Genomic DNA, 27,351 nt, shown 5'->3' on the forward strand with positions numbered 1-27,351 from the left:
AAATAGTACTTTCACAGACAACCGTTGTTTAATAGGCATCACGGACTAAGTTGTAAATGTAATCTTTACTTTCGTGGATCAGCTTATTCCAAATCTCAGTATAAATAGATTTATCGTTGTAGATAGATGCAAGAATTGTACAAATTGAAGCTTTTCCTCCGCAGATCAAGCATGACACCTTACCTGAATAAAAGGAAACGAATCCCTCGAGAATAGTTTCAAAGTACACCAACAAATCCAAAACTTCACTGGCCCAGAATGTATCGACAAGGGGTTTGAACCAGAGCAGGGTCACCCTAATCTCGGTAGGTAAAGGCGCATAATCCTTCAGTCTTTCATCTTTTACCGATTACGCCCAACTGGAATAATCGATTTTCACCTGTTTTTACAGTTTATCTTAGTCCACTGTAATGACAATTCCCCCTTTAGACTTTCTATCTTCTTCTCTAGGATAGAAATCTGCTGAAATTGATTCCATTTAACAAAACGCTCGTTTTATTCCTCAAAAAAAAAATCCATAAAAATAAGAACTTAACACCATTCAACAACCTTGAAGCACAATTCAATGTAAGAAAATATTTTAGTATAAATTAATCAGATCACAAAATACTTCAATTGCTAAAGTAACTTTCTGTCATTTTAGTCCCTCGCCGCGGCAGCTGCTTGGGCTGCAATAAATTCTGGATAATCAATAAAGCCATCTTTATTTTTGTCATCTTGTTCTAAGATTGGGTCAATCATTTGAAGTAGTTCTTCATCAGTAAATATCTTTGGTTCAGGAACATGAGGAGCCTTGGGATCGTGATTAGCTTGGTCTGAAAAAAAAAAGAAATTAATTTCACAAAGCAAATATTGTGAAATTAGAAATAAGAAAACTAAACTGTATTTACAGAAACAGAGCTTCGTATTCTAGCATTGTATCCAAGGTTTTCTAGCGCTGTTCCAATGTATTCAGTCTTGTTATCGTGTTACTTGGTAGTGAATTCACATTTTGCTATTTTAAGTAAAGAATATGCTAAGATTAACCTTACATTCAATAGAGAAAAATCGGACGTGGTTCTGTTCAACTGGGGTGAAACTCGAGCAAGATTTACTATCAATCTCGACGGGACGCCAGTTTCCCCAAAATCACAAATGAAATAGTTAGGCCTTCCTATCGGTGACACTCTTAAAGCAACTAGGAGGCTCTTGATCCTTCATTTCCAACCTCGAACAGCAACTGCATACGGAAGCTTGGTAGCAAACAAACTTCGACTCAACCGCAAACTGCTAGCGAAACTTTACAATGCTTCTGCACTCCCGAATTTCCTATAGCTTGCACCTTTTTGGCGTACGTTTACGATAACCGAGACGAAGGAGCTTCGGCTAATCTATTTCTGGTAAGCCAAATACCTGCTTGCCCTTCCACCATGGTCAAGCAACTCCTGGGTCATTCAAAGATACGGTATCATAGACCCGAATGCTTCTATCAGAAAAAGCATAGAAGCTTATAATAGTAGAATTGGTCGGCACCAATGGAGCGATATTTTGATTCAATGAATGTTCTGCTTTTGTATGTTTTAATTGTTTTTAAGTAAGGCGAAGTGTTGTTTAGTTTTTTAGGTCATTTTCTTTTTTACTCTTTCTTTTATTCACATTATACTCCGTTTTTCATGTGCATTATAACGGGTTATAAATCAATTCAATTCAATTCATATCTTTTTGTAAACCCTTGCCCGTGAGTTCACCGAAGCGCCTTCGTTCAACACGATAAGTGTATTTGTTAGGTTAATAAGAGGTGTCAAACGAGGGGGGCATTCCCTCTGAGATCCCCCTAGAAATTGAATACCTTTTTTGATATTTTTTTTTATAAAAAAAAAATCCCCCCCCCAGATTTTGAAAACTATATTTTTGCCCGCCCTCTCTAAATTCCATGAATTGACGTGTATGGTTAATCGACAGCTTACATGGCAGAAATCTCTCAAATTCCACTCTCCATCCAATTAGTGAAAAGAAGAATCTTCAAATTTACGTGGTTCGTGAAATAATAATTAATAACTACGCAGTGGAGAAGATTTGTTGCAATGACATAACTAGCCAAATAATGGCTAATTATGCAGCCAGCAAAATATTTAATTAAACTGCGAAATTGAAATCAATGTTAGGATTTGGTTAAAAAACAGTGCAAACTAAAAAAAACAATATTAGGATATTCTATTGGATTTGGCTACAAAAAAAAATTATGATGATGAGAAATGGCATTATTTCTCAATTTTAGAATTTCTTACAATTTCCGACTAGGAAAGATTTTGAAACGTTACATCTTTAAACTACTAAAAGTTATTTTTTCCGCGATCCAAAGATTACAAAAAGTCAAAGAAGATCTAAAACAAAGAACCAAGATGCACGATAATATTTTCAGAGTTCATCTTCATCTTTCAGATACTAGGCTAAAGAAGGTAGTCAGTGCTATTGAAATAGTTTAAACTTCCAAGAATATAAAAAGTATTGCCAGAGGAAAATTAGTTCTAATTGGCTGAATGCAATCTTCCAAAATTAGGATAATCGAATTTATTATCATTCATTGACGCATGGTATTGCTACTGTCAAACTCCTTTTTCACGACACTGAAGCAACTGTACTTCAATGTAAAAACTTGTAATTTTGGTTCAAACATGTTTCGAAATCATTCTGTAATTACTCTAAAAAACCTACCAAAATACTAACAAAATAAAAAATAGAACCAAAAACAAAATAAGAGATTAAAATAAAGAACTGTTACTAGTCTTTTTTTTCAAATTTCAGATAAGGGATGTCCTATCTTTGACAGATTTGCAAAACACTAATGCAACAAGAGCTAAGAGCTCATATGGCACTTGTGACGAGGTCGGAAGAGCCAAGATCTCATATGGCATGAGCTCGAGCAAAATTCTAAGAATCAATAGATTGATTTAAGAAGAAAATTAGAGGCTTAGTGCCGGTCGGGATTTAAAATAAGAGCTCTGAGACCTGAGGTCCTTCTAAATATCAAAATTCATTAAGATCCGATCACCCACTCGTAAGTTAGAAATACCTCATTATTTTCTGATTTTTCCTCTCCCTTCAGCCCCCAGATGGTCGAATCGAGGAAAACCTAGTCAATTTGTATAGGTCCCTGACACGCCTACCAATTTTCATCGTCTTAGCACATCCAGAAGCACCGAACTCGCCAAAGCACTGGACCCCCCACCCCAAACTCCCCAAAAGAGAGCGGATCCAGTCCGGTTACGTCAATCACGTATCTACGACATTTGCTAATTCTACCCACCAAGTTTCATCCCGATCTCTTCACTCTAAACGTTTTCCAAGATTTTCGGTTTCCCCCTCCAACTCCCCCCCCAATGTCACCAGATCTTATCGGGATTTAAAATAAAAGCTCTGAGACATGAGTTCCTTCTAAATATCAATTTTCATTAAGATCCGGTCACCGGTTCGTAAGTTGAAAATTCCTCTGATTCTAATTTTTCCGAATTAAAACCCCCCAACTCCCCCAAAGAGAGCGGATTCGGTCCGATTATGTCATTCACGTATCTAGGACTTCTGCTATATTTTCCCACCAAGTTTCATCCCGATCTCTCCACTCTAAGCGTTTCCCAAGATTTCCCATTCCCCCCTCCAACTCCCCCCAATATCACCGGATACGGCGGGCATTTAAAATGAGAGACACGAGGTCCTTCTAAATATTTCGAGTTTCCCCCAAGATTTTAGGTTCCCCCCTCCAACTCCCCCCCCCCAATGTCACCAGATCTGGTCGGGATTTAAAATAAGAGCTCTGAGACACGATATCCTTCTAAATATCAAATTTCATTAAGATCAGATCACCAGTTCGTAAGTTAAAAATACCTAATTTTTTCTAATTTTTCCGAATTAACCGTCCCCCACTCTCCCCCTCCAAGATGGTCGAATACAGGAAACGATTATTTCTAATTTAATTGGTCTGGTCCCTGACACGCCTGCCAAATTTCATCGTCCTAGCTCATCTGGAAGTGCCCAAACTAGCAAAACTGGGAAAGAGAGACAGACCGACAGAATTTGCGATCGCTGTATGTCACTTGGTAAATACCAAGAGCCATAAAAACAAACTAATTGCTATAAATAACAAGCAGAACAATAGGAAAATTTATAAGAAAGTGGAATACAAGTTTAAATGAATATTTCGACCTTATACCCAAGGGCCGTGCTCAGCAAAACAAATGAAAAAAACAAAAAACAAAATGAATATAAAAGAACTCACATTAAAATATAATCTTTAAAACCAAAATATTTTTGGAACAGTCCTAGCATCATTACTCGAGGGAAGTTCAACTTCAGAGTCCTGGTTGAACTTATTTACAACAAAAAGAAAGAAAGGGGTGGTGGTTATAAAGTATATAAAGAGCTTACCATGCCAGTGTATGAGTGATTTGACAAGCTCACATCCATCCAATTTATTATTATTGTCAGCATCGTGCATTTTAAAATAGTGAAATTGCAGCTCCTGTTCTGTCATTTTACTTGTATCAACAGGTACACTTATATGCTCCTTCAGGTGCCTACAAAAGCCATTATAACAATACGTTATCTCAAATACAGGATACTTAAACCCATATCTGCACAAATGGCGAGGGGAAGACCCAAACCCTACATTAGTACAAAGGAACTCCTCCCTCACCCAATTACTTGAAAACAATTGTCTAAAATAGGTGTTTTTTTCGTGATTTGACTCCTACCTCAACAAGGTGAAAATTCTCTTATCTCTGACGGTTGGACCTGTATGTATCTACGTTTATTAAGACCCTTTTTCGTGGTTAAGAATTATAGATTTTTTCAACAATCAGAAGGGGTTCTCGGAAATAAGATATTCATCATTTTTCCGGAGAAAACTCAATAACGATAATAAAAAGCAGCTTATCTACGTTATTTTAAGCACACAAAACGTGGATGGCAATGCAAACCATCTCATTATATAAACCACACAACTCGGGTCGAAATGGATATAAAAATGATAAGGATAAAAACTCTGAATGAGCAAACGCAGCTTCCCACAATTCATTGCGTGAAAAAAATCCTATTTATGTTGCATTTAAATTGTGAAACTTTTAGTAATATAATATATTGGTTTGTAGACATAACAATTGTTTATAATATGTCCAACTTTAATAATATGTACAATTTGAAAAAAATAAATTGCAAAAAGGATGTAGGCCAAACGCTGAGTAAAGGGATTGGACCCCCCCCCCCGAACTGAAAATGCCATAAACAAGCATAATATATTCCTACAAAAAAAACTTGTGAGGGCTGAAGGCCCAAACGAGTGAGCTGGCGACAAAAAGCTTACAAAGCAGGTTTTTTTTTATAATAATGATGCCGTTTTTTTACTAGTTGTTTAATGTTTGGTCAAAATTTTTCCTGACAAATTGAAAATTAATTGAAATTTTAAAAGACTAGCTGGTGAATATCGGCCAAATCGGATGTCAATGGTTGGTCTAGCCATGAAAAGACGTCAGTTTCCTTTTATTTGTAAAATGTTTGGTAATATATATATCAACTTGAATCGCTTATTAAGACAATTTTATATTGAAGATTGCCCATTACCGGTGCAAAATATTTTTCTCTTTTCCTGTCCAGGTGTCATATTATTTATTTTTCGTTTAAATACTTCAAGACCATGCGGTACCTACAAATCTCAATCTTCCTGTCTTGCCAACTGACCATCTCAAAGACAAAGGGTCCATATACGAATTTTACCAGATAACTAACCATCATGAAGACCTATTGAGAATCTGTTGTTTGACTATGAAATTTTTCGAGTTGTCAAAGGAGTTGTCCAACTCCCAAATTACAATAACGACAAGTAAAACAACAGGGAATTTACCTAACACAATGGAACTGTTTAAACCTTAAGAGTATTCCGACTCTATATCTAAGAGCCATCCTCAGTAAGCTAAGTACATAAATAAAATAAAACCTACAATAAAATGGAATCTTTAAAACTAAAATTAAAACACTCCCAGAATCATTACGTCAACAAAGTACAACTACTGAAGATGAAACCATTCAAAACAAGGCAATTCATTCAGGTACAAATTAAGAACATGTTTTAATGCTAATCTTGCTTTTTAGCAAATAACCTAAAAGGTTTTTTGTAACTGGTTTATCGGTATTGGCTGTTGGTTTTTTAATATAATTTGTGAAGTCATTTTTAATAGTTTCGTTTGCCTCACGTACAACTTGTTTGTTTCCTAAACCATTGCTAACGAGGGAGGTGTTTTCAAAAAGTATTTTATGGCTGTTGTTTTCATAAATATGGCTGCTTAGAGCAAAATCAAAAGAATTATGAACACCGTCAAACGGCGTTACTTTAAACCTTATGGGTTACTTTGAACAAAACAGTAACTCTCTTGTGGTATCTACTGGCCAAACTTACAATCTCTGTATATCATCCACAAGATGTTATTCAAACCAGAATAACTTCAGGTTTGACATACGCCATTTTTTTCTTCAATTTATCAAAAGGGAAAGTGACTCGCCAAGGCCTTACTGATTACTTTGATAATCAAAAAGTGTATTTTCAAAAGGGGTGTTAAATACCCAGGGCAGATTATGAACCAGAGTTAAACTGCAGTCTTGATTATGGTCTGTGGTTCAGCCACTGGAGAACTGTTGGCTCTTTACGTTTGTTAAAAGGCAAAAGTTTGTACTCCAGTTGAAGAAGTGGGGGGACCTCGTGATACTTGATATAACGGTAGCAAGTATGGTTGGTTTGAAGGCTATGTGTTTGAAGATTTGTTCATGTCTCAGTTGCTTCTGCACCTTAAAACTCTGGCTGGAAGAAAAGATGCAATAGGCGATAAACTAAGCTCTCATTTCAGTGACAAGGTTATCAAGGTCTGCAAAGAAGAAGATATTTTGTTTCTTTACCAGGGGATTGCACCCATTTCTTGCAACCCCTTAATGTAGCATTCTTTGGGCTGACTAAACGAATCTGGAGGTGAACCCTCCAAGAATACAAGATGCAAAACCCTGCCGACAATTCAGCCCGAAAAGAGGTGTTTCCGAAACTATTGAAGCTCCTCTGGGGAGGCAAACCTGAGCAGGCACAGGTTGACAATATCAACCTTCAAAATGGGTTCACAGCATTCTTTGATAAAAAGTATTTCATCGAAAAAATTCACGATAGGCGAAAAAATGATGAAATCCATGAGGGAGTTGGTGATTCTGTCATAGCTTTTCGAAAAAAGGCGGTTTGTCACTGTTGGTACTATAGCACGTAACCAAACAAAGCTTACCAAGGCTCCCGAAAAATCACTAGCTGAATCGAGCGACATGTAAGATAAAGATTTTGAGGATTCAGGGATGAGTACAGTGAAATCTGGCAAAGCTAAAATGAAGCCGAATAAAGGAAAGGGAGCTGGAAAAAAGTTACAAGAATCCCTGAATCTAGACCACTCATCTGACGATACATCAGACAACTTGCCGGAAAAACTACATGATGATTCCAGTGAACTTAGCTGGGATGAAACCAAAACAGTGAACATCAGGGTGATGACAATTCTACTTGTAAGAAGGATTAAGGTCTCCCAATCAAACTATCTGACTTCTATGCTGTGTTCTACGAGAAAGATTTCTTCATTGGGCAAGCAGAAGATTTTCCAGATGAGAGGATGGATAGGTTAAAATTTTCGGAACGTGTGAGCAGTGCTGACTTCAGTTAAAACTCGCCCAAGAAAGAGGATGTCAGTGTTGTTGAAAAAAGATATGTTTTTGCTGGACCACTCGTTCGAAAAGAACATGACCCCTTCCAAATTGCGGGGCATCGTAAAGTTACAAAGTCGTAAAAAAGACTTTGCAAAGAATACGAGTTCTAGTCTCTGGTTTTCCTTGATTTTTCTGCAAGTCCTGTTTTTTGTTGTTGTTTTTTTTTTTTTACTTAATCTTAGTCTAGTTTTCTATTTTTTTTCTTAATTTTTTCAGTATAAGCAACCTTTTTTTTTACAAAGAATCTAAGAGAAAAAACTATAAATAAGTGATTGTTCAAACTTACCCAAAGTATGGTCAAATATGAACGAATTGGGAACAAACATGAACAGTGCATAAAATAAAATAACATCGTTCACAGTTGAACAAAGTGTGGGTAACTTTGAATATGGTTTACAAAAAAAGACCACTTGGGAAGGGATAGACAAAATGTTCAACGCCTACCCTCTTCAGCAGTCAGACATACATAAGAAAATATTTTTCTAGGTTATTATGTTACAATTTACAAAAGGTCTTGCTAGATAACAGAGAAAAAGAAAGGTACTTTTAATTCGAAGTGACCCTGCTTGACATTACTATTTGAATTTAATGCCTTGGTTATATCATTCTTATGCTGCAGGCGTGTTTCTAAATTTTGGGAGTTCTTCCCACATAGCAATTGGCACAGCCTTATGGTATTTGATAAACCCCTCTTTGGCGAGTAACTGGAGTTTTATCTTTACCAGAGTTTAAGATATCCATGATTTTTAAAACACTAATAAAGAATATATACATATTGTTTTATGTGTAAGCTTTTTGTATACACTTTATTTTACATAAAATTTCGCTCTCCAATGTATGTATTTTGTCCGTCATCTTTTAAATTATTTATAGCCTACTTCACTTGACCTGATTGATTTAAAGTTTTTCCACTTTAACTCTGCTGAAAATTTATTTTTACCAATAAGCATCGCAATAGAGTGGAATCAGAGAGCCTAAATGCGAATCGAAATGTAACAATAAAAAAATCCAAAATAAAAAAGCCGTTGGGATTTTTACTTTTCCAGATATTATAAGTTGTTAGAGTTTAGTACCCTATACTAGCTTTTCCAGAGGCACAATACCCATAGGCCTTTAGAAAATTACCCACAATGTAGGCGCTCAAGAGGGGCCAATTTCTTCATTAAAGGAATTACATAAATAAATAATCACCACAGAGTTATTGTTTCCTGGTAGATCATATTCAAGAGTTCAGTGCTTCTTACTTGCTTTACCTAAATCATGATACCCACAGACCTTTGGAGATTGAGGCTGGTGGAATAGTTGTCAATTTGGAAAATTTGCCAAAACAGGATTGAATATCCAAAACCAAATGCAGTAGTATAAAATACGAAACGCCTCAGTATATCTGATAACAAGACAATGAGATATTCTTGACTTTTACAAAACAAATTTACATCATACAAAACATAGAATACATGGCTTCGTGTATTCATGTGAGGAAAAGTCCCATTTAGCTTCTAACATTAAGTTTCTTAAGATTTTAGAAGACTTGATTTAGTTAGCCATATATCTTATGGGAAACCGGGTTACCTTAATTTTTTCTCTCAAATCTATTGCTTGCTTAACGTGTTTTCAATCTCAGTAAAAAGGACCAATTAAACATGCAGATTTCTCTTCTTTAGCAAACAAATTTATTTTTCCTTTTCAGTGGAACAAGTGCAGTTTTGGAATAACAAATTATAAAGTATAATTTCATTACTTCTAGTCGACATAATTTTTGTGTAACGATTTTCCATATTTCATTTGGGGGAGCTTCTATCATTTCAGACAAAAAACTACATAACTATATATATTGCGTTAAAAATAACGTTATATGCGTTAAAAATAATTAATTTTTAATAATAAACAATTAATAATAAATAATAATAAATAATTAATTTTTAATAAATTTAATAATTAATTGGGTATAGGCGTTAAAAATAATTAGTGGACGGGATTAGCCAAAATTTCCAAAATTCTAAGCTGATGTCTTGATTCCAACATGATGCCAATAATAGTTATATTTATTCCATGACATTACTAGATACAACGAAAAAAAAACAAGTGCTCTTGCACAGAATTAAATTTTTTCGAGCCAATGATAAAAAGTCTTGGCAGATTAAGTTAAAATTCCAAGATAATGGAAGATCTTAGCTTTCAAATATGGAAGCTAATATTCCTGTTAAGCTGAAGATTCTCAGGTAGACTTGGCTGTAGACATTACTTTCAACAAACTTGGACGATATTGTTTCAGGAGCCTTTGTTCTCAAGTTTCTTAACATAGTTTTGGGTGGTTGCTTTTTCTTTGTAGTACTTAGAATGATTAGATTTTGTAAACTAGCCTCCCGTTTTGCAGACAGACTAATACAATTTGCAGACATTGTATAATTTCTATGAAAAATTATACTCTTTTCAAGTGCAGCTTTAACGTTGATGATCTGAAACCAAGTAAAAGAAAACACATCAATTCTGGCGGAGATCATTTTGACTTCTCAGAGAGCAAAAAATCCAGTGATACTATCCAAAAAATAGTGTAAATATAACGTAGGTATTATATGAATTTTACAAAACAAAATGTAAAATAATGAAAAACATACTCTCTGTCTTGAATGGCATGTTGTGCATCAAGAATATTTTGCCCTTGGAATCCAGCATGCCCTCCATGCCCTTGATGTCCTGCATTTCCATGACCCATAGGTTGTTGTTGCTGAAATTGCTGTTGTTGGAACTGCTGTTGCTGTAATTGAGCTTGTTGTTGTTGTAACTGAGCCTGCTGTTGCTGCATTTGCGGCTGCTGCTGCTGCTGTCCACCAGGTTGCTGCTGAAATTGACCTTGCTGAGGTACTTGTCCAGCGAATTGGCCACCCTAAAAAAAAAAAAATTGTCGGTCTCTTAACTTTTATATGCTATTATTAGAGCATACACTCGTTTCCCTTCTATATTAATTTTTTTTAAAGTAAGTTTTTCAACTGAAAGTAAGGAGCAACATAAAAATTTAGAACAAACAGAATTATTGCGAATATGGAAGGGGTTGTCCCCTCCTCAATACCTCGCTCTTCACGGCCTTAAGGCCGTGATTAAGTGAACTTGAAAACATCGAGCTTCAAAATTGAAGTAAGGTTAGCCTTCTGTCTTTTAATTCTCTAGAGACCGTTGGTTGTCAAAACTTCAAATAGCACCAATTATCAAGTCTTGTCCAAGGTTTTGATTGACAGCTTCCTTTGGTGAGATGTTTCAGCCGAGAAATAGTAATATATTTGGCTGGGTAAAAATAAGATTTTATTTATTTAAAGTAAAATAAAAATTTTAAGATTTAAAATTTTTTAAAAATTTTTAATTTTTTACTTAAAATTTAAGTAAAAATAAATTTTATTAGTTAAAGATATACGCAACTTACAAATTAGCTTACGTAAAGAAACTTCTGTATTCTCATATTTTTATTGCATATATGAGGGGTTTCACCCCCTCGTCAGTACCTCACTCTTCACGCTAAAGCTTAAAATTTGTCCCAATTTCTTAAGAATGACCCCTGAATAACAAAAGCCGCAGAATAAATAGTTGAAATTTCTAAAAATACTTTAACGTAAAGAGTGAGGTATTAGGAGGTGAGCCCCTCATATGCGTAATAATTTCTGTTCCTTTTAACAGAAATTATTATGGAATATTTATAGGAATTAATATTTACAAGAAAATAATAACAGGAATATTCTGTTCCTTTCAGTTGAAAAACTTTGCCATATTTATTTTTTCATTGTTTTTTTAAATAATGCTAGAAAATCCTGCGCTCCCTTCATGGAAATTTTCTTCCCCCTTGGCAAATTCCTCCGTGAAAAGTTCCTCCAACATATCCCCCTCTTCTCAACCCCTGCCCCCAACCAAATGAAAACGCCCCAGAAAACGTCTGTACACTTCCAAATAACCATTACTATATGTAAGCACTGGTCAGTGTTAGTAGCTTGTAGCCCCTCCCACGGGGACTGTGGGGGAGTAGGTCATCCCAAACGGCATATTTGTAAGGATTTTCGACTACGCTGAATAAAATGGCTATCTCAGAATTTTGATCTGGTGACTTTGGGAAAATAATTAGCGTGCGACGGGGGCCTAGGCACCCTCCGATTTTTTTGGTCACTTAAAAAGGGCACTAGAACTTTTCATTTCCGTTAGAATGAACCCTATCGCAACATTCTAGGACCACTGGGTCGATACGATCACCCCTGAAAAAAAAAACAAATAAACACGCATCCGTGATCTGCCTTCTGACAAAAAATACAAAATTCCACATTTTAAACAGTTCGTAGTAATGAACTGTAGTAAGGAGCGACTAGGCTCAATAGTAACCAAAACTCTAAAAAAAATGGAATTTTGATACCAATAGTTATATCAAAAGAATGGCATTTTAATGCTGATTTAAATATATAAGTTTCATCAAGAATAGTCTTACCCATCAAAAATTACGAGCCTGAAAATATTTGCCTCATTTTAGAAAATAGGGGGAAACACCCCCTAAAAGTCATACGATCTTAACGAAAATCACACCATCAGATTCAGCGTATTAGAGAACCTTGTTGTAGAAGTTTCAAGCCCCAATCTATAAAATGTGGAATTTCGCATTTTGTGCCAGAAGACAAATCACGGATGCGTGTTTATTTGTTTTTTCCAGGGGTGATGGGAAATTAGAGGGCACCTAGGCCCCCTCCCACGGTCATTTTTACCCAAAGTTACCGGATCAAAATTCTGAGATAGCCATTTTATTAATCATAGTTGAAAAACCCAATAACTATGTCTTTGGGGACGACTTACTGCCCTGCAGTCCCCGTTGGAGGGGCTGCAAGTTACAATCTTTGACCTGTGTATACATATAGTAATGGTTACTAAGAAGTGTACAGACGTTTTCAGGGGGATTTTTTGGTTTGGGGGGATATTTGAGGGGAGAGGGTTACCGGGGAGGATTTTTCCATGAGGAGCTTCTCATGGGGGAAGAGACTTTCAATGGAGGGGGCGCACGATTTTCTAGCATTATTTAAAAAAAAAACAATGGAAAAATAAACATGAAAAGTTTTTTTTTCCAACTGAAAGTGAGAAGCAGCATTAAAACTTAAAACGAACAGAAATTATTACGCATATGAGGGGTCTACCTCCTCGTAATACCTCGCTCTTTACGCTAAAGCATTTTTAGTAATTTCAACTATTTATTCTACGGCCTTTGTGATTCAGGGGTCATTCTTAAGGAATTGGGACAAAATTTAAGCTTTAGTAACAAGAGCGAGGTATCAACGAGGGGTGAGCCCCCTCATATACGCAATAAAAATATACAAATATTGAAGTTCGCTACGTAATTTAATTCGTAAGTTACGTATATCTTTTACTTACGAAGACGTTCGTAAAAATAATAAGTAAATGTTGCCTTTTTAAGTAATCAAAAATAGGAGGGCAACTAGGCCTCCTCCCTCGCTCCTTTTTACTCAAAATCTTCCGATGAAAACTGTGAAAAAGCCGTTTAGCCTCAAAAAATTAATAAGCAAATTTCGTTTTAATTATTTATATGTGGAGAGCCAAGATCAAACCATGCATTAATTCAAAGACGTCCAGAAATTAAACAAAAAAAAAAAAAACAAGTTTTTTTTTAAATGAAAGTAAGGACTGACATTAAAACTTAAAACGAACAGAAATTACTCCGTATATGAAAGGGGTTTTTCTTCCTCAACGCCCCGCTCTTTACGCTAAAGCTTGACTCTTTCTCTTAACTCTACATTTTAAAACAGTAAAAAACTTTAGCGTAAAAAGCGGGGCGTTGAAGAGAAAAAGTCCCTTTCATACACGGAGTAATTTCTGATCGTTTTAAGTTTTAATGTCGCTCCTTACTTTCACTTAAAAAAACTTGTTTTTTTTTTGTTTAGTTGTAGATAGGAGATTGAAACTACAGTAGGATTCTCTGATAGGCTGAATCTGGTGGTGTAAATTTCGTTAAGGTTCTATGATTTTTACGGGTTGTTTCCTCCTCACCTGTGCTTCCAAACTTAAGTCTCTAGACCGCGCACGAAAAATGCAGGATCAAAAATCCATCGGCAATCCTTCAATTCGTCGCAATCCAAGTTTCTACCACCAGTCACGATCCGGTAGGGCAACGGGGAAGAAGCTAAGGGGTTCTGCTCCGCCTCAAGGTTTGTCGCTTGACCTAAATCTCTTGACTTGTCTAGTTCTTCAGCGTACCGCATTATTAGGTATTTTGGATATTTACATCTACCAAGCTCCAAATACTTTTTACAAAGGCGCTGTCTATGTGTGGTAACACTTTTAAGATGTATACCTCGCTTTGATTTAATTTTCCCCATGATTTCGGCCTTGTGTGCACAACTTTACTGAAGGCTCCTGACTATTTCTCATTTCTAGGTATCTTCATTGCGTTGAAATAATTTATGGAAATTTCACACTCTATTAACAAGCAGCTGATTATACCAGCTTGTCATTTTGGTCTCTTGGGGGTATTATCGGTGATCTGAAACGATTCTTTCTGGCAACCGACTTGTAAAAATTTCAGGTAGCTGAAAATATTCTATGGGACTGTTAGAAAACAGGAAAATAAATCGAAATATGGTTCCAATCATCTTACAAGTTATTGTCTTCTGCTCATGATAGTACCGATTTTGTTCTAAAAGCAATATCCTTTATCGAGTACACTTGTGAAAAAGACCTAGACATTTTCTAAGATTTCTAAGCAATTAGAGGAAATAGAGCAAAATCCTTTCAAACATTTTGTAGCATCTTCAAGAAGCTATGGCCTGATATTAAAAGCGGCATCTTCCGCCAATGAATACTTGAGTACTTTTTAAATATAAATTTTCAATTTAACATGGGATTTTCGAGTTCCATCAGTTCACTTAATCACGGCCTTAATACCTTGAAGAACACTTCTTATTGTTCTAATTAACCAACCCTTCTTTTTCAGGAGTCGTTCTTGAAGAACTAGGACAAAAAGTCAAACTTTAGCATTAATAGCGAGGTATGGGATGAGGGGGAAACCCACCTCACATACGTAATAATTTCTGTTCGTTTTAAGTTTTAATGTTGCTCCTTACTTTCAGTTGAAAAAAGTTGTTAATACCATTATCATCTCCACATATAAAATTGAGTTGGGAAGAGAAAGTAACACAAACAAAAAGAATTTCGAATGGGAATTCTGGCAAATTCCTTCAGTGCAAAATTTCTCTTGAAAAGTTCACCCCCTGGAAGAGTCCCTCCCCATAGGAAATGCTCCATGTGGAAGATCCCTCATCAGAAAATTCCTCCCACCCACCAAAAAATGCAAATATACTTCCCAATAAAAATACTATACGTAAACAATGGGCAAATGTACTAACTTAGACTTTTCCCCAGGAGCTGTTTCAAAAAAACTTCTTATTCCAACTCAACAGCCCTTGTTTTATGGTAGTCGTTCTTATTAGGATAACAACAAATACATAAAAAGAAATGACTTTTTATGCTGATTCCAAATACATAAAGTTCATTAAGGTTAATGTTACTCATCAAAAAATACGAGCCTGAGAAGATCTACATGATTGTCAAAAAAAAGGGGGTTAATACACCCAAAAAGTCAAGCAATCTTAATGAAAACCACACCATCAGATTCTGTGTATCAGAGAACCCTTCTGAAGAGAGGCTTCAAGCTCCTATACGCAAAAATATGGAGTCATGCGTTTTTTGCCAGAGATCACAGGTACATGTTTCATTGTTTGTTTTTTTCTTGTAAGGGTGATCGTATTGAACCCGAGGTTTAATACGATTGTTCACAAACAGTATTTGTTATTGGGAAGCATACAGACATTTTTAAGAAGCAACATTAAAACTTGAAAACGAACAGAAATTATTTTGTATATGAGGAGGCTGCTCCTTTCTTAACCTTTGCTCATTATCTCCTTGCAGTTTTTTGAAGACAAGAGGAAAGATGTTGGTTCAGTCCTTTTTTTATGCAACAATTTAAAAATCGTTTTACAAATATAACAATGCAATCGTTTCGTCTGCTCCTGTTGAGCCCCTTTTCTCAGTTTGAAGCGCCATTTTGACATGCAAGGGAAATAAACTTGAATATGATATTGTAAAATAACTAATATTGAAAGTGAAAAAAATTGGGTGATGAGTTAAACAGATTGCCATAGTTTTATATTCATTTGTTTTGATTTGTATAACTTTTCCAATCAGTAGAGTATTGTCTAAATAAAACTTATATGGTTATCCTACAAAAAATCATTGATATATTATCTTTTACATGTACGTTCATTACATTTTACGTTCTGTTAATAATCTCCATGTACAGAATGTTTTTATTTGGTCTAAAATCCCCTTCAACAGTCCCTGAAAATTCCACATTGATACCATTAGCCTTAGTAATATTAGTAAAATCAGAAGTAGTAGTAGTAGGCATATACTACAATTTTATTGTTCAACATACCCCTCAACATGCCCTGAAGTTTCAACCTAGTAATTTAAGCCATTCTTATATACTGCTGATAAAGCCTTTTGGCAGTCTGAATAATATAGAGCATTCAATTTGAATAAACATTGTTTCAATTTAATTCAACATGCCCCTCAACATTTCCTGATAGTTTTTCCTTATTACTCTTAGCCTTAGTAGTAGTATTATAATTATAGTACCTTTTGGTTGGTTCAACACTCCCCTAAACATTCCCCAAAACATTCCCCAAAAGTTTCATCTTCCAATCCTTAGCCTCAGTAGTATTAGTTGTAATAATAGTAGCAAAAGTAGCACCAATAGTAGTAAAAACAGTATACACAACCACAGTGCGTTTTTGATAGTTCAACATCCCTTGAAAGTTCCAACTTAATACTCTAAGCTGTTTCTGAGAGATTGCTCATACATCCTTTTAGTAACCAAAATGCATTATTAGCTCAAAATTCACCTCAACATACCCTGAAAGTTTCAACTTATTGATCTAAGCCATTTCTGATATATTGCTGGTACACCCTTCTGACAATGTGCATGCTCATAGTGTTTTGGTTTGGTTCAACATCCCCCTAAACATTGCCTGAAAGCTTCACCTCAATACACTTAACTCCAGTAGTAGCATCAACATCCCCCTAAACATTACCTGAAAGCTTCACATCAATACCCTTAACTTCAGTAGCAGCAATAGTTGATGTAATAGCAGTAGCTTAGTATGCACCTAGCACCTTTTTTCCAATATCAACGCCCTCAACACAACGCTGGAAGATTCAACTTATTTCTTTAAACAGCTCCTGATGATTGCTGACATGTCTTTTGAAGGGGCCCTGGGAAAATTCCCTCACACACGAAATTGAACAGCCATAGGGGAAGTACAAAACAAGCATCTCAAAATGTTGTATCAGGTGTCCTAAGAGGTAAAAAAAAAGGTCTTGATATAAAAAACAGGTGTAGGACAGGGACTATATAAATTTTGATATAACTATAACTCTTCCTTTGAACTAACTATATACTTATCTGAAGGCTCAAAGAGAGTTAGGATGTTTTGGCATTGAAATGTGCTCTTTTAGGCAACTGTATCTATCCCTAACTACAAAACAATCAGAGAACCCTAATGTAGAGGTTTCAAGCTCTCATCTACAAACATTTAGAATTGCATATTTATTGCCAAAGAAAGATCATAGATGTGTTTTTTCCCAGGAATGATTGTGTCAAACCAAGGGTCCTAGAAGATCAGGAGAAGGCTCATTTGAACAAAATAAAAATTTTAAGTGCCCTTTTAAGTGACCAAACAGAATGGAGGACAAATAACGCCCTTCCCATGCCCCCCTTTTCCCCAAAGACATTCAAATGAAAATTTGGGTATGCATGTAACTGAACTCCTATAACTAAACCCCATGTAACTGAATGACTGTGCAACTGAGCCCTGTTGTGACCAAACCCGCACGCAACTGGCCTCTGTGCAACTAAGCCCCTGTGAAACTCAACCCGATTTAACTGAGCCCCTGTGTAACTGAAGCCCCATGAAATTGAGGCAATATCATGGGATAAGACACAAGGTAGAATATTTACAAGTTCAACCTTGTTAGAATTGTTTGTTTTTGAATGTCATGACATAAGCATCTTTTAAGATCATTCATGAAAAAGGTCTGTTTTGTTGTCATACACATAAAAAAGAAATTGGACGTCACAAACCATTAAAGCCTGATTTATTTACCTTTTTTCAGATGAATTAGATCTTTCCTTAATGTTATAGTAATAAACATCTGTGATCAAAATCTTTGAACTTTGTGAATTTAGATAACATATTTTAGTCAGATGTTTTTGGAAAATTTGCAGCTAAAAAGGGCATAGGATGAAGACTGGTTGCACTCTAACATTTTTTTCAAAATTCCCCTTAACATACACTGAAAATCTAATTTAATACCCCCAGCCATTTTTGACATTTTGCAGATATATCTTCTTATATAACTGGATACACATACAATGATTTGATTTAGTTGAAGATGCCCCTAAAGATTTTCCTAAAGACATAACAGCTGATACCATCAGCCATTCTTTAGATATTGCTAGCATTTCCGTTTCAGAACCAATAAAGGAAAAAGTGCTTTTTTTGTTTTTTTTTTTATTGTATTTGACATTCTTCTCAACATTTCTTAAAGTTTGACCTTAATGTTCCAAGATTGTTGGGATATCCAGGATCAAATATTCCCTCTTTTCTTGATAAAAAACCTTATATGTTAACAAAAGGCAACTTGCATAACTTACAGCCCTTGCACCATGGGCTGGGGGTTGTGAACCCTGGACACATAGTCATTGTGTTGAAAGAGCAACACTTTGGTTTTGTTGTGTTCTTTTTTTCCTACCACACCAATTTCAGCTTATTCTTCGAAAGGGGTAAGGGTCTAACCTCTGCAGTTTTTACGGAAAATGAGGACCTTAGGCTGGATTGATGAATATGACTTTGCATTTTGGAAAGCTTTGTAGAACTAGTTTACCATTTAGTTTTTCGCACTTGGGATTGCAGTAGAGAAACGATATCAAATATGCCTCTTAAACTTTAAAAGTTCTCTCATTGCTAAAGAAATTAGAGTTTATCCTTTGCTCCTTTCTAAGTGATGATGTTAGAAACTTGGCCTACAGCAAAAACGTCAACTTTTGGACTAAGACAGATAGATTTTTTTTCGACGGCAGTTGATAGCTCTTGATGAGTTGATCAAAGTATATGTCACCCATTTTTTGGTAGAAAAATTACTTCATGAGATATATCAGTTTGAAAGTGTAAAGGGGTTGACAACTTCAGTAGAAAGGTACACACTGAAACCAAAAATAAGCCAATACAGAAATGGTATCTGATGTGCCTCTTAAACTTTAAAAGTTCTTTCGTTGCTAAAGAAATTAGAGTTTATCCTTTGCTCTTTCTAAGTGATGATGTTAGAAACTTGGCCTATGGCAAAAATATTCAACTTTTGAACTAAGACAGAAAGGTTTTTTTGACGGCAGTCGATAGCTCTTGATGAGCTGATCAGAGTAAATGTCATCAATTTTTTGGTAGAAAAATTCCTTCATGAGATATACCAGTTAGAAAGTTTAAAAGGGTTGAAAACTTCAGTAGTAAAGTACACACTGAAACCAAAAACAGGCCAATACCAATTGTGAGACATATAGGGGAGTTTAAGCGATAATCGGCTGTTAGCTCATAACCATTTTTGGCAACCAGGGTTTCGCAACTTTTGCTCGTTGGTGTACCCATTATTTGTTTATGGTGCATGTAGGGGACTTCTAAGTAATAACTGGCTGTTAGGCTACAATCATCTTCAGCGACGAGAGGTTTGCAACTTCTGCTAGCTGCAATGAGGGGTTTGCAACTTTTGGAGTGGGTGTACCTAGTATTTATTTTAAAATCCTTACACATCAACAACTTCAGTGTTTAATCAAAGCAAGGAAACAAAACCAAACTGTTGCTCTTGCAACACTTACTTGGTGAAGCCGAACAAAGGTTGCCGCAACATCTCACGTTGTCCATGCAACACAGATCTAGTTTAATCTTAAGACTGTTTTATTTAAATTGCTATATTAAAATTTTGATCAAAGACATACAAGAAAAAATGGCTGTTTGAAGGAGGTTTTGTGAATCAAAAAGGCATTGTTTTTTGGCCTTTGGATTATATTGACTGAAATGGATATGTCAAGATATTGATCAAATGTATTTGGGGAAAAAAAACACAGGGAGACTGGTTGCCTTCTGATCAATCTTGATTCTTAAAAAAGGCATTATAAATTTCAATTTACAATCAAATGAGCCACCTCTGAAGTTTATGCAACCACCCCTTCCATATGAAATGCATCTGGAAAGAAACATAATAAATAATCAATCATTGAAGCCTTATGGCTCTTTTGTATTGGCAACACTACAGCATTGCATCTGATACTATTCTGTTCCATGTACTTACAACGTTGTGCTTCTTTTTGGTGTCTCTTGAGTATTTAAGACTTAGAAAGGAAGCCAGGAATAGGTTTAATTTTGCATTGTTAGTAAATTTTTAATTACCATAGCTTGAACTTATCTTATTTTCCACAGATGGAGAGTTTTATGGCAGTCATTTGAGGAAACCTAAAACAAAGTGATTATAAAGCAACCAGACCTCTGGAGATGACAAGCCCCCCAAAACCCTTTGGTAAGAGCTGTAGTATATACAAAGCTGCTGGACCTGATAATCTCCACCCTCGGCTTTTGATAGAATCTGCTGCTCACATTTCCCTCCCCCTTTCCAGAATATTCAACATGTCCCTGGCCAAAAAGTCGGTACCAAATGATTGGAGAACAGCAAATATTATACCAATTTTTAAGAAAGGTGACAAGGATAACCCAGGAAATTATCGACCAATAAGCCTAACCTCAGCCATTTGCAAGATCATGGAAGGTATCATTAACCATGCTCTTATAAATTATTTAGAAGAAAATACACTTATTAGTGATAGACAACATGGATTTCGCAGGGGCAGGTCAATCGACACCAACTTTATTCAGTCATATGATCATGCAACTAAAATTTTGGATATGGGTAAACCAGTAGACATTATCTTACTCGACCAAGCCAAAGCCTTTGACAAAGTTGAACACTCATACCTGTTGCTGAAGCTTAAAGCTTATCAGGTGCATGAGGATGCATGATTGATTGGATTGGAGCATTCCTAACTGGTAGATCTCAATGTGTCATGATCTACACTGATAATCGCGATCCAGTTTTCTCCTCCACTTCCCCGGTTATAAGCAGCGTCCCACAGGGAACCATCCTTGGGCCAACGTTGTTCAGCATATATATTAATGACTGTACAACTTATCTATGCAACCTTTTAACATTATATGCTGACCACTGTAAGCTCACTGGGCCTGCTGAAACTGAAAAAGAAAGAGCCTGCATTCAGCTGGACCTTGACAGGCTATCCTCTTGGTCATCAACTTGGGCCCTACAATTCAATGCAACGAAATGCAAGGTACTGCACTTAGGGCACAATAACCCCCACCATCCCTACCATATAGGGTGTGATCAGTCAGAAGCAGTTGCCAAGGAAAGAGACTTAGGCGTCATTGTGGACAAAGATTTAAAATTCCACAGCCACACTCAGGCTCAGGTTGCAAAAGCTAATCGAGCTCTCGGACTCATTAAGCGCTCTTTTGTAACCAGAAAGTCATGTGTGGTTATAAAACTTTATAAATCCCTTGTCCATCCCCACCTTGAGTTTGGCTTGACTTTGGCCTTTCCCTAAAATAAAATGGACACAAGAGCCCTTGAAAGTGTCCAAAGGAGAGCAACCAAACTGGTCTGTGGCTTAAATAATGTCTCTTACCAGGATCGCCTAGGATCTCTGAGACTTCCAACCCTCACCTATCAAAGATATAGAGGAGATGTGATCATGGCACGCAAAATTTTCAAATCTGGTCACCTGAACCAGATCTTCACCCCCTCTTTGGCTAACAATTCAAGAGGTCACAGTCTTAAGCTTCACCTGCCTGGATGTTGGAGAAGGGAACGACGTGGTTTCTTTTCCATTTGGGTGATCCCCCTCTGGAATAGCCTATCCGAGTCTACCATCCAAGCTGAGACTCCCCATTCCTTCAAGGCTGGAGTCGACAGGGACTGGGAGAGGGCTGAGTGGAGGCTGGACAGGGAAGCTAAGCCAACATAATTACATCACTCACCACCAGCAAGAACTACAGGAGGATCTACCACCTTATCTCGCTGGCAAATACGATTTAAGGTAATACAATTTTCTCATTGTTTACATATAGGACTAGCAATTTGGAAAGGAGGACAAGTTGGATTCTTGGTTTAAAAAAAGGGTAAGTCTATTAAGGTGAAACTCTTACAGAATCATAAACAGTGTTGAGTTGAGTGTTGAGCTAAATCAAAATATGCTATGTTCAAATAGCCTGTAAAAAGGGTATACCAGCAATATCTCAGAAATGGTTTTGGGTATTAAGTCAAAACTTACGGAATACAATAAGTGGAATGTTTAACAGACCAAAAGGGAAAACGTGTATGCTACTACCACTAGACTGCTACTACTACTGTGACTACAACTAAAGTTTAGGGTTTTAAGGTGAAAATTTCAATGAATGTTGATGGGGAAGTTGAACTAAATCAAAACACTATGTGCATGAGCTCACACACGGGCACACCTGCAATACCATATGAAAAGCCTTGAGTATTATTTTGAGGTTTCAAGCAAATCAGTAGGAATGTCATTACCAAAAGGCATTATTTACATACTGCTAATACTACTATTATGGCTACTACTACTACTATGATAACTGGTCATTTTTTGGGGCTCCTTCCTATCTTTAACAGGGACAAGTCCAGATAGACTATCTATTGGGACCTTTGGCTTTTTTCAGATATTTCAACCCTAGGCTTAGCTATTACTATGAGATATCTTTTAGGCAACCAATGACTCATGCAGTTGAAGATTTAGGTGCAAAAGATGCTAGGAAATTTTCAATTGGTATTTGAACCTGCCATTCATAACTGGTGGGTCAGAACCTCGCGCACCTGCACAAGAGGTGATTCTCAAAGTGTTGGGCTAATTATATTTGAATTATGTTTCTGAGTTTGAAGTGTAAAGTTGTATTGTAAATAAGCAAGCTTTTTTCCTACTTTTTACTCCTTGACTTATTTTGCCTAGGTAGGGTCTGGAGTCTAGAGAGACCCTGAGATTAAATTGGTTCAGTATATGAAAGGACACCTATGCTAAGCAAGATATCTTTCCTGAGAGAAAGGAAGGGGATTTTCAGAGCTTAATGCCTGTGGCCCTTTGCATGGCGTCTTTAGCCAATCAGTGTGGCACTTACATGCCATGGGATGTAAACTTGTCAGACCCCTACCAGTAGTTGGAAATCAATAAGGGTACATAGTAATCTGTGGCATGTTAGAATTGATTGTGGCACTGCAGTGCCAGAAAATTTACCTTAGTGGTGTCAGGGAAGCACCAAGGCAACTCATATGTTTTACAAAGACTGAGAGCATAATAGTCCACAAGAGACAGAGGACCACTTGGCTACAATACCATTCTCTAGCGTAAGTCTGTAGTGACATCAATTTGACTATGACAGATGCTGGCACTGTCAGAGTACTCTGGTGGCGTTAAGGATCTCCAAAATTGGTGGACAAACAGGACTCCCTCCCAAATTTATTAACAAGCAAGTACAAGATATTACTACCATGCCATCTGGCTGAATCTTCTGCATATTTGGCAATTTCATCCATGGTCTCCACTTCACACCTTCTTAATTGACATTTTAATGTCTTATCCACTTACTTTACATTCTTATTATTTTCATATGATCTATCACTCAAATAATTATTGTACAAGTCCCTCCTTCTCTCTTTTCAACATAAAACATTTTCACTATTATTACTGGCTATGTTTATAACTTTCTGTCATAAGACACCACCAGCAACTTCACAAACTATTTTCCTAAAATTTTTCTATCCATCTCCTTCCTTGTCAATTCTTAAACTCTAAAGATTAGTATTTAACCATTCCTGGAAAGTTTTTCTCAAATTCTTATCTGGGAGTCTAATAACATCAACAACACAACAGAGATTTCTTATGAATAATGTTGACAGACATTTAAATCATGACCTAAAAAACAAACATTCCAACAAGTTTGAACATGTAAAGATTCTAACTTGTGTTTTACCCTATGATATTGCCTCATATTTGTAGAATACTGAAAAACTGAGCATGTGGGGTTCAGCTGCACAAGGGTTAAGTTACATAAGGGCTCAGTTTCACAGGGGTGCAGTTGTGCAGGGTCCAGTTGCACAAATATTCAGTTGTGTGGGGTTTTAGCATTACTGGGGTTACATTACATGGGGACTGATTTGCAATGGAAAGGAAATTTTGAAAAAGCCATTTGGTTCATCATAAAAGAAAGGTCCCTTTGGGGATGACATGAACCCCCAAAGCTCCTAGGAAAAGGGCTGTAAGTTTTGCAATTTGTCCATTACTTACAAATGGTATTTGTTATCAGGAAAAAATGGACATTTTTTTGGTGGGGGGAGGGGAGGAATTTTCAGTGGGATGGAAATTCTCTGAAAACAAAGTTGTCTTTTTATTTGTCTTTCTTTGATTTTGAATGCATAATTTTACATATGAAGAGAATGTAACAGGGGAACTGTCCAGGGGAAATTTTCAGCAAGGATCAAATGGTTAGGCATGATTTTTCCACAGAAAAATGTGGATAATGTCCACAAAGATGTGGCTGGGTGAAGAACCCCTTCAATTACTTGTCAGGAGGGGCAAGGCACAAAATATCAAAATCTATGTCTCCTGGGGAACAAGAACACATTAAATGAAGTATATAAGTAGGAGAATGGGAAATATTGACATTTAATTCTGATTGAAAACAAAACTCCTTGTAGCACTTTTTACCTTCCCCCCTCCCCACAGCTGAGGATTTTCTAGTTCTTGCTTATGATGTCCCCTTCACAACTCCAACATTTTGCTGGTAGGAATCTGACTGTAAGCTTTGCCCCCCCCCCCAAATCTTCTTCTATAAATATTTTAAGGTTCACAGAGAGATAAAAAAATTTGGGTTTGAGAGCAGTTTCTGAGATAAAAGTACACTCCCTCCACCTGCAAGAAAATCCACCAGCCTTCATCCATAGTGATTAATGCAAAATTATGCACTTTAGCCTCATAGAAGAAACTTAGTCAACTGAAGCTTAAAATAAATGTATATTTTAGTCACTTCTTTTGTATGAACTACATGCATATTTAGCATCAAGCATTCTACTCAATACTGTCACTGAAATTGAAAAGCTCAATGGATAGTTTTTGATAATTTTAAATCAATTGTCTATCTCAGCATTTTCCCTCAATGGCTTTATAGAACCCTTTGGCTGATAGTTGTCATTTTACACCAAGAAACAGCAAAAAATACTGCTCTACCATGGTACCATCTTTTGTTGTCACTTAAACAGGTGAGTAGAGCTTTTAATTTCCTTTCTAATGAACAACTATAATTATATGAGGACATTGGGGAATAATCAGGAGGGAGAGGAGGTTGTTTCTGTGGGGAGGCTTAGCTCTGGTACCAATATTAGTAGCAGCAGTAGTAGAAACAATAGCTCTAGTAGATACAGTTGCATGCAAATATTTTCTTTTGGTTAGTTCACCATCCCCTTCAACAAGTGCTGTAAGTTTTAACTTTATAATCTAAGCCATTCCAAGGATATTGCTGATATGCCCTTTGGGCATTTTGCATGTACAAAATATATTTTGATTCAGTTCACTTTCCTCTTAACATTCCCTGAAATTTTCTCTTTACTTAGGCAGTGCTGGTGCATCGCCTACATTAAAATTGTACTATTGACCTAGATTTTTTAATACCCATTTTAATAAGGGAATATAATGATTCAAGTAATGAAAACCAATGGTCAGATATTTTATTTAGGGCTATAGCTGGTACTATTAGGTGTATTGTTGAAATAAAAATAAAGGAGTAAGATGAGCATGTTCAGTTATTTTAAATTAGTTTTCAAAGTTGTATAGGGTTTCTTTTTTAAGTGTAGTAACCCTTAAATTTGGTAAAATTTGGATATTTAAGTGTCTTCTTAAGAAGACAGCATATACAAGAATGTTGATTTTGTGGATTTGCATTGTTTCCTATCAAAACCTGCTTCTTAAAGCAAAAATAAATGAAAAAAGCCAGGAAACTATTGCATGTAGCCTAATGATAGGTGGGCTTGGGCACAACAGTAACAGCAGTAATTATTATTATTAGAAAGAGCATTCAATGGAAAATTGAATAGTAAGTATATATTTTTTTTCAACCTGATGTCTGGCTTGCACTGCCTATAGTTTTGCTTAATCTAGCAGAAAAATTGGTAAGGTTCTAGTTGAACAGCTTCTTGTTATACTGAAAAGTAGCTTAATTAGGCAAATGAAACTATCACAAATGAATCCAGGACCTAAAATATACCCTGAGAAGATGCTATCAAACTATTATGTCAATCTTTTCCTTATTTGGTAAAATTCTAGTTAATTGATTTTCTGCTATCTCAGAAAGGGTTTAGGTTAGGAAAATGAAACTTTCAGGGATGAATCTACAGACTAAAGTATGTCCTGGGAAGGTATTTTGAAGCAACTACCTCTACTCCTTCTCCCTCTAGAGGGCCCTGACCTTTAAAAATATGTGCGTTATACAAGTGAAACCTTGCAAAATAGATCTTCTGCTTAATTGAAGTACAACAAAATTGTTTTCAGCTTCATAACTTTGCTCAATTCCAATCTATAAGGTTTTAAACATATGCAAATACATTTCCTAAATTTTGAAAAAAAATTGATATGGCTCAGAATTCTACTCAAATAACAGGAATTGCATTTTCAGAACTAAAGGCAGAGAAAAAGCAACTAGTAACTGAAAATTAAGGTAAAATGTTGTTTTGTCAAAATTTCAATAGGTATAGACCTGTCATTTAGGCAAATTTCAGGGCCGTCTAGAGGGAGAACGAGTGGAGGTGGGTACTCCAAAATACCTTCCCAGGACATACTTTAGCCTGTAGACCCATCCCTGAAAGTTTCATTTTCCTAGCCTAAACCCTTTCCAAGATAGCAAGAAGTCAATTAACTAGAATTTTACCATAGCAAGAATCAGCTCATCTTCAATCTTACTGCTAGCTTTAACCCAAAGTGAACTTACAGGCTGAGGAGGTGGTGGTGGCTGATATTGTGGCACTTGTTGATTATACACTTGAGGATTTACTCCTGGTGGAAGCTTTTGGCCGTTGATTTGATGGGAAACACAGACATGAAAAGCAAGAAAAAAAGCAAGGATAATAGATCTCATCTCAGGCAGTGTTCTTGCAGAATTCGAATTTTTACTCTAAATAGGCCTAGCCTTGATGCAATTTCTTCTTATATGGATTCTTCCACGTTTACTCATAAACAGTAAAGTTGCCAGATTTTCAGCAGAACGCAAAGCCCAAACCTGCGTAATCACTAGCCCAAAAATAGCACAGACCACGCCAAAAGTAGCGAACGCTATTATAGCCCTATTATAGCGCTATTATGGGTAAGACGAGGAAAAAAACAGTTGCCATATTAAA

General features: G+C 36.2%; 1 protein-coding gene across 1 annotated transcript; it reads right to left on the reverse strand.

Moving 5' to 3' along the window:
• Positions 1 to 472: 472 nt before the first annotated feature.
• Positions 473 to 27,200, reverse strand: LOC136027238 (nuclear transcription factor Y subunit beta-like). Its single transcript, XM_065704297.1, has 4 exons — positions 26,946 to 27,200; positions 10,374 to 10,642; positions 4,402 to 4,550; positions 473 to 815 (listed from the first exon to the last, which is right to left on the reverse strand). The coding sequence occupies exons 1-4, from the start codon at positions 27,090 to 27,092 to the stop codon at positions 640 to 642; spliced, it is 741 nt and encodes a 246-aa protein (XP_065560369.1). The 5' UTR covers positions 27,093 to 27,200; the 3' UTR covers positions 473 to 639.
• Between the last annotated feature and the right edge of the window lie 151 nt (positions 27,201 to 27,351).

This window comes from Artemia franciscana, chromosome 5 (assembly GCF_032884065.1).
Source record: "Artemia franciscana chromosome 5, ASM3288406v1, whole genome shotgun sequence".
Lineage (NCBI taxonomy): Eukaryota > Metazoa > Arthropoda > Branchiopoda > Anostraca > Artemiidae > Artemia > Artemia franciscana.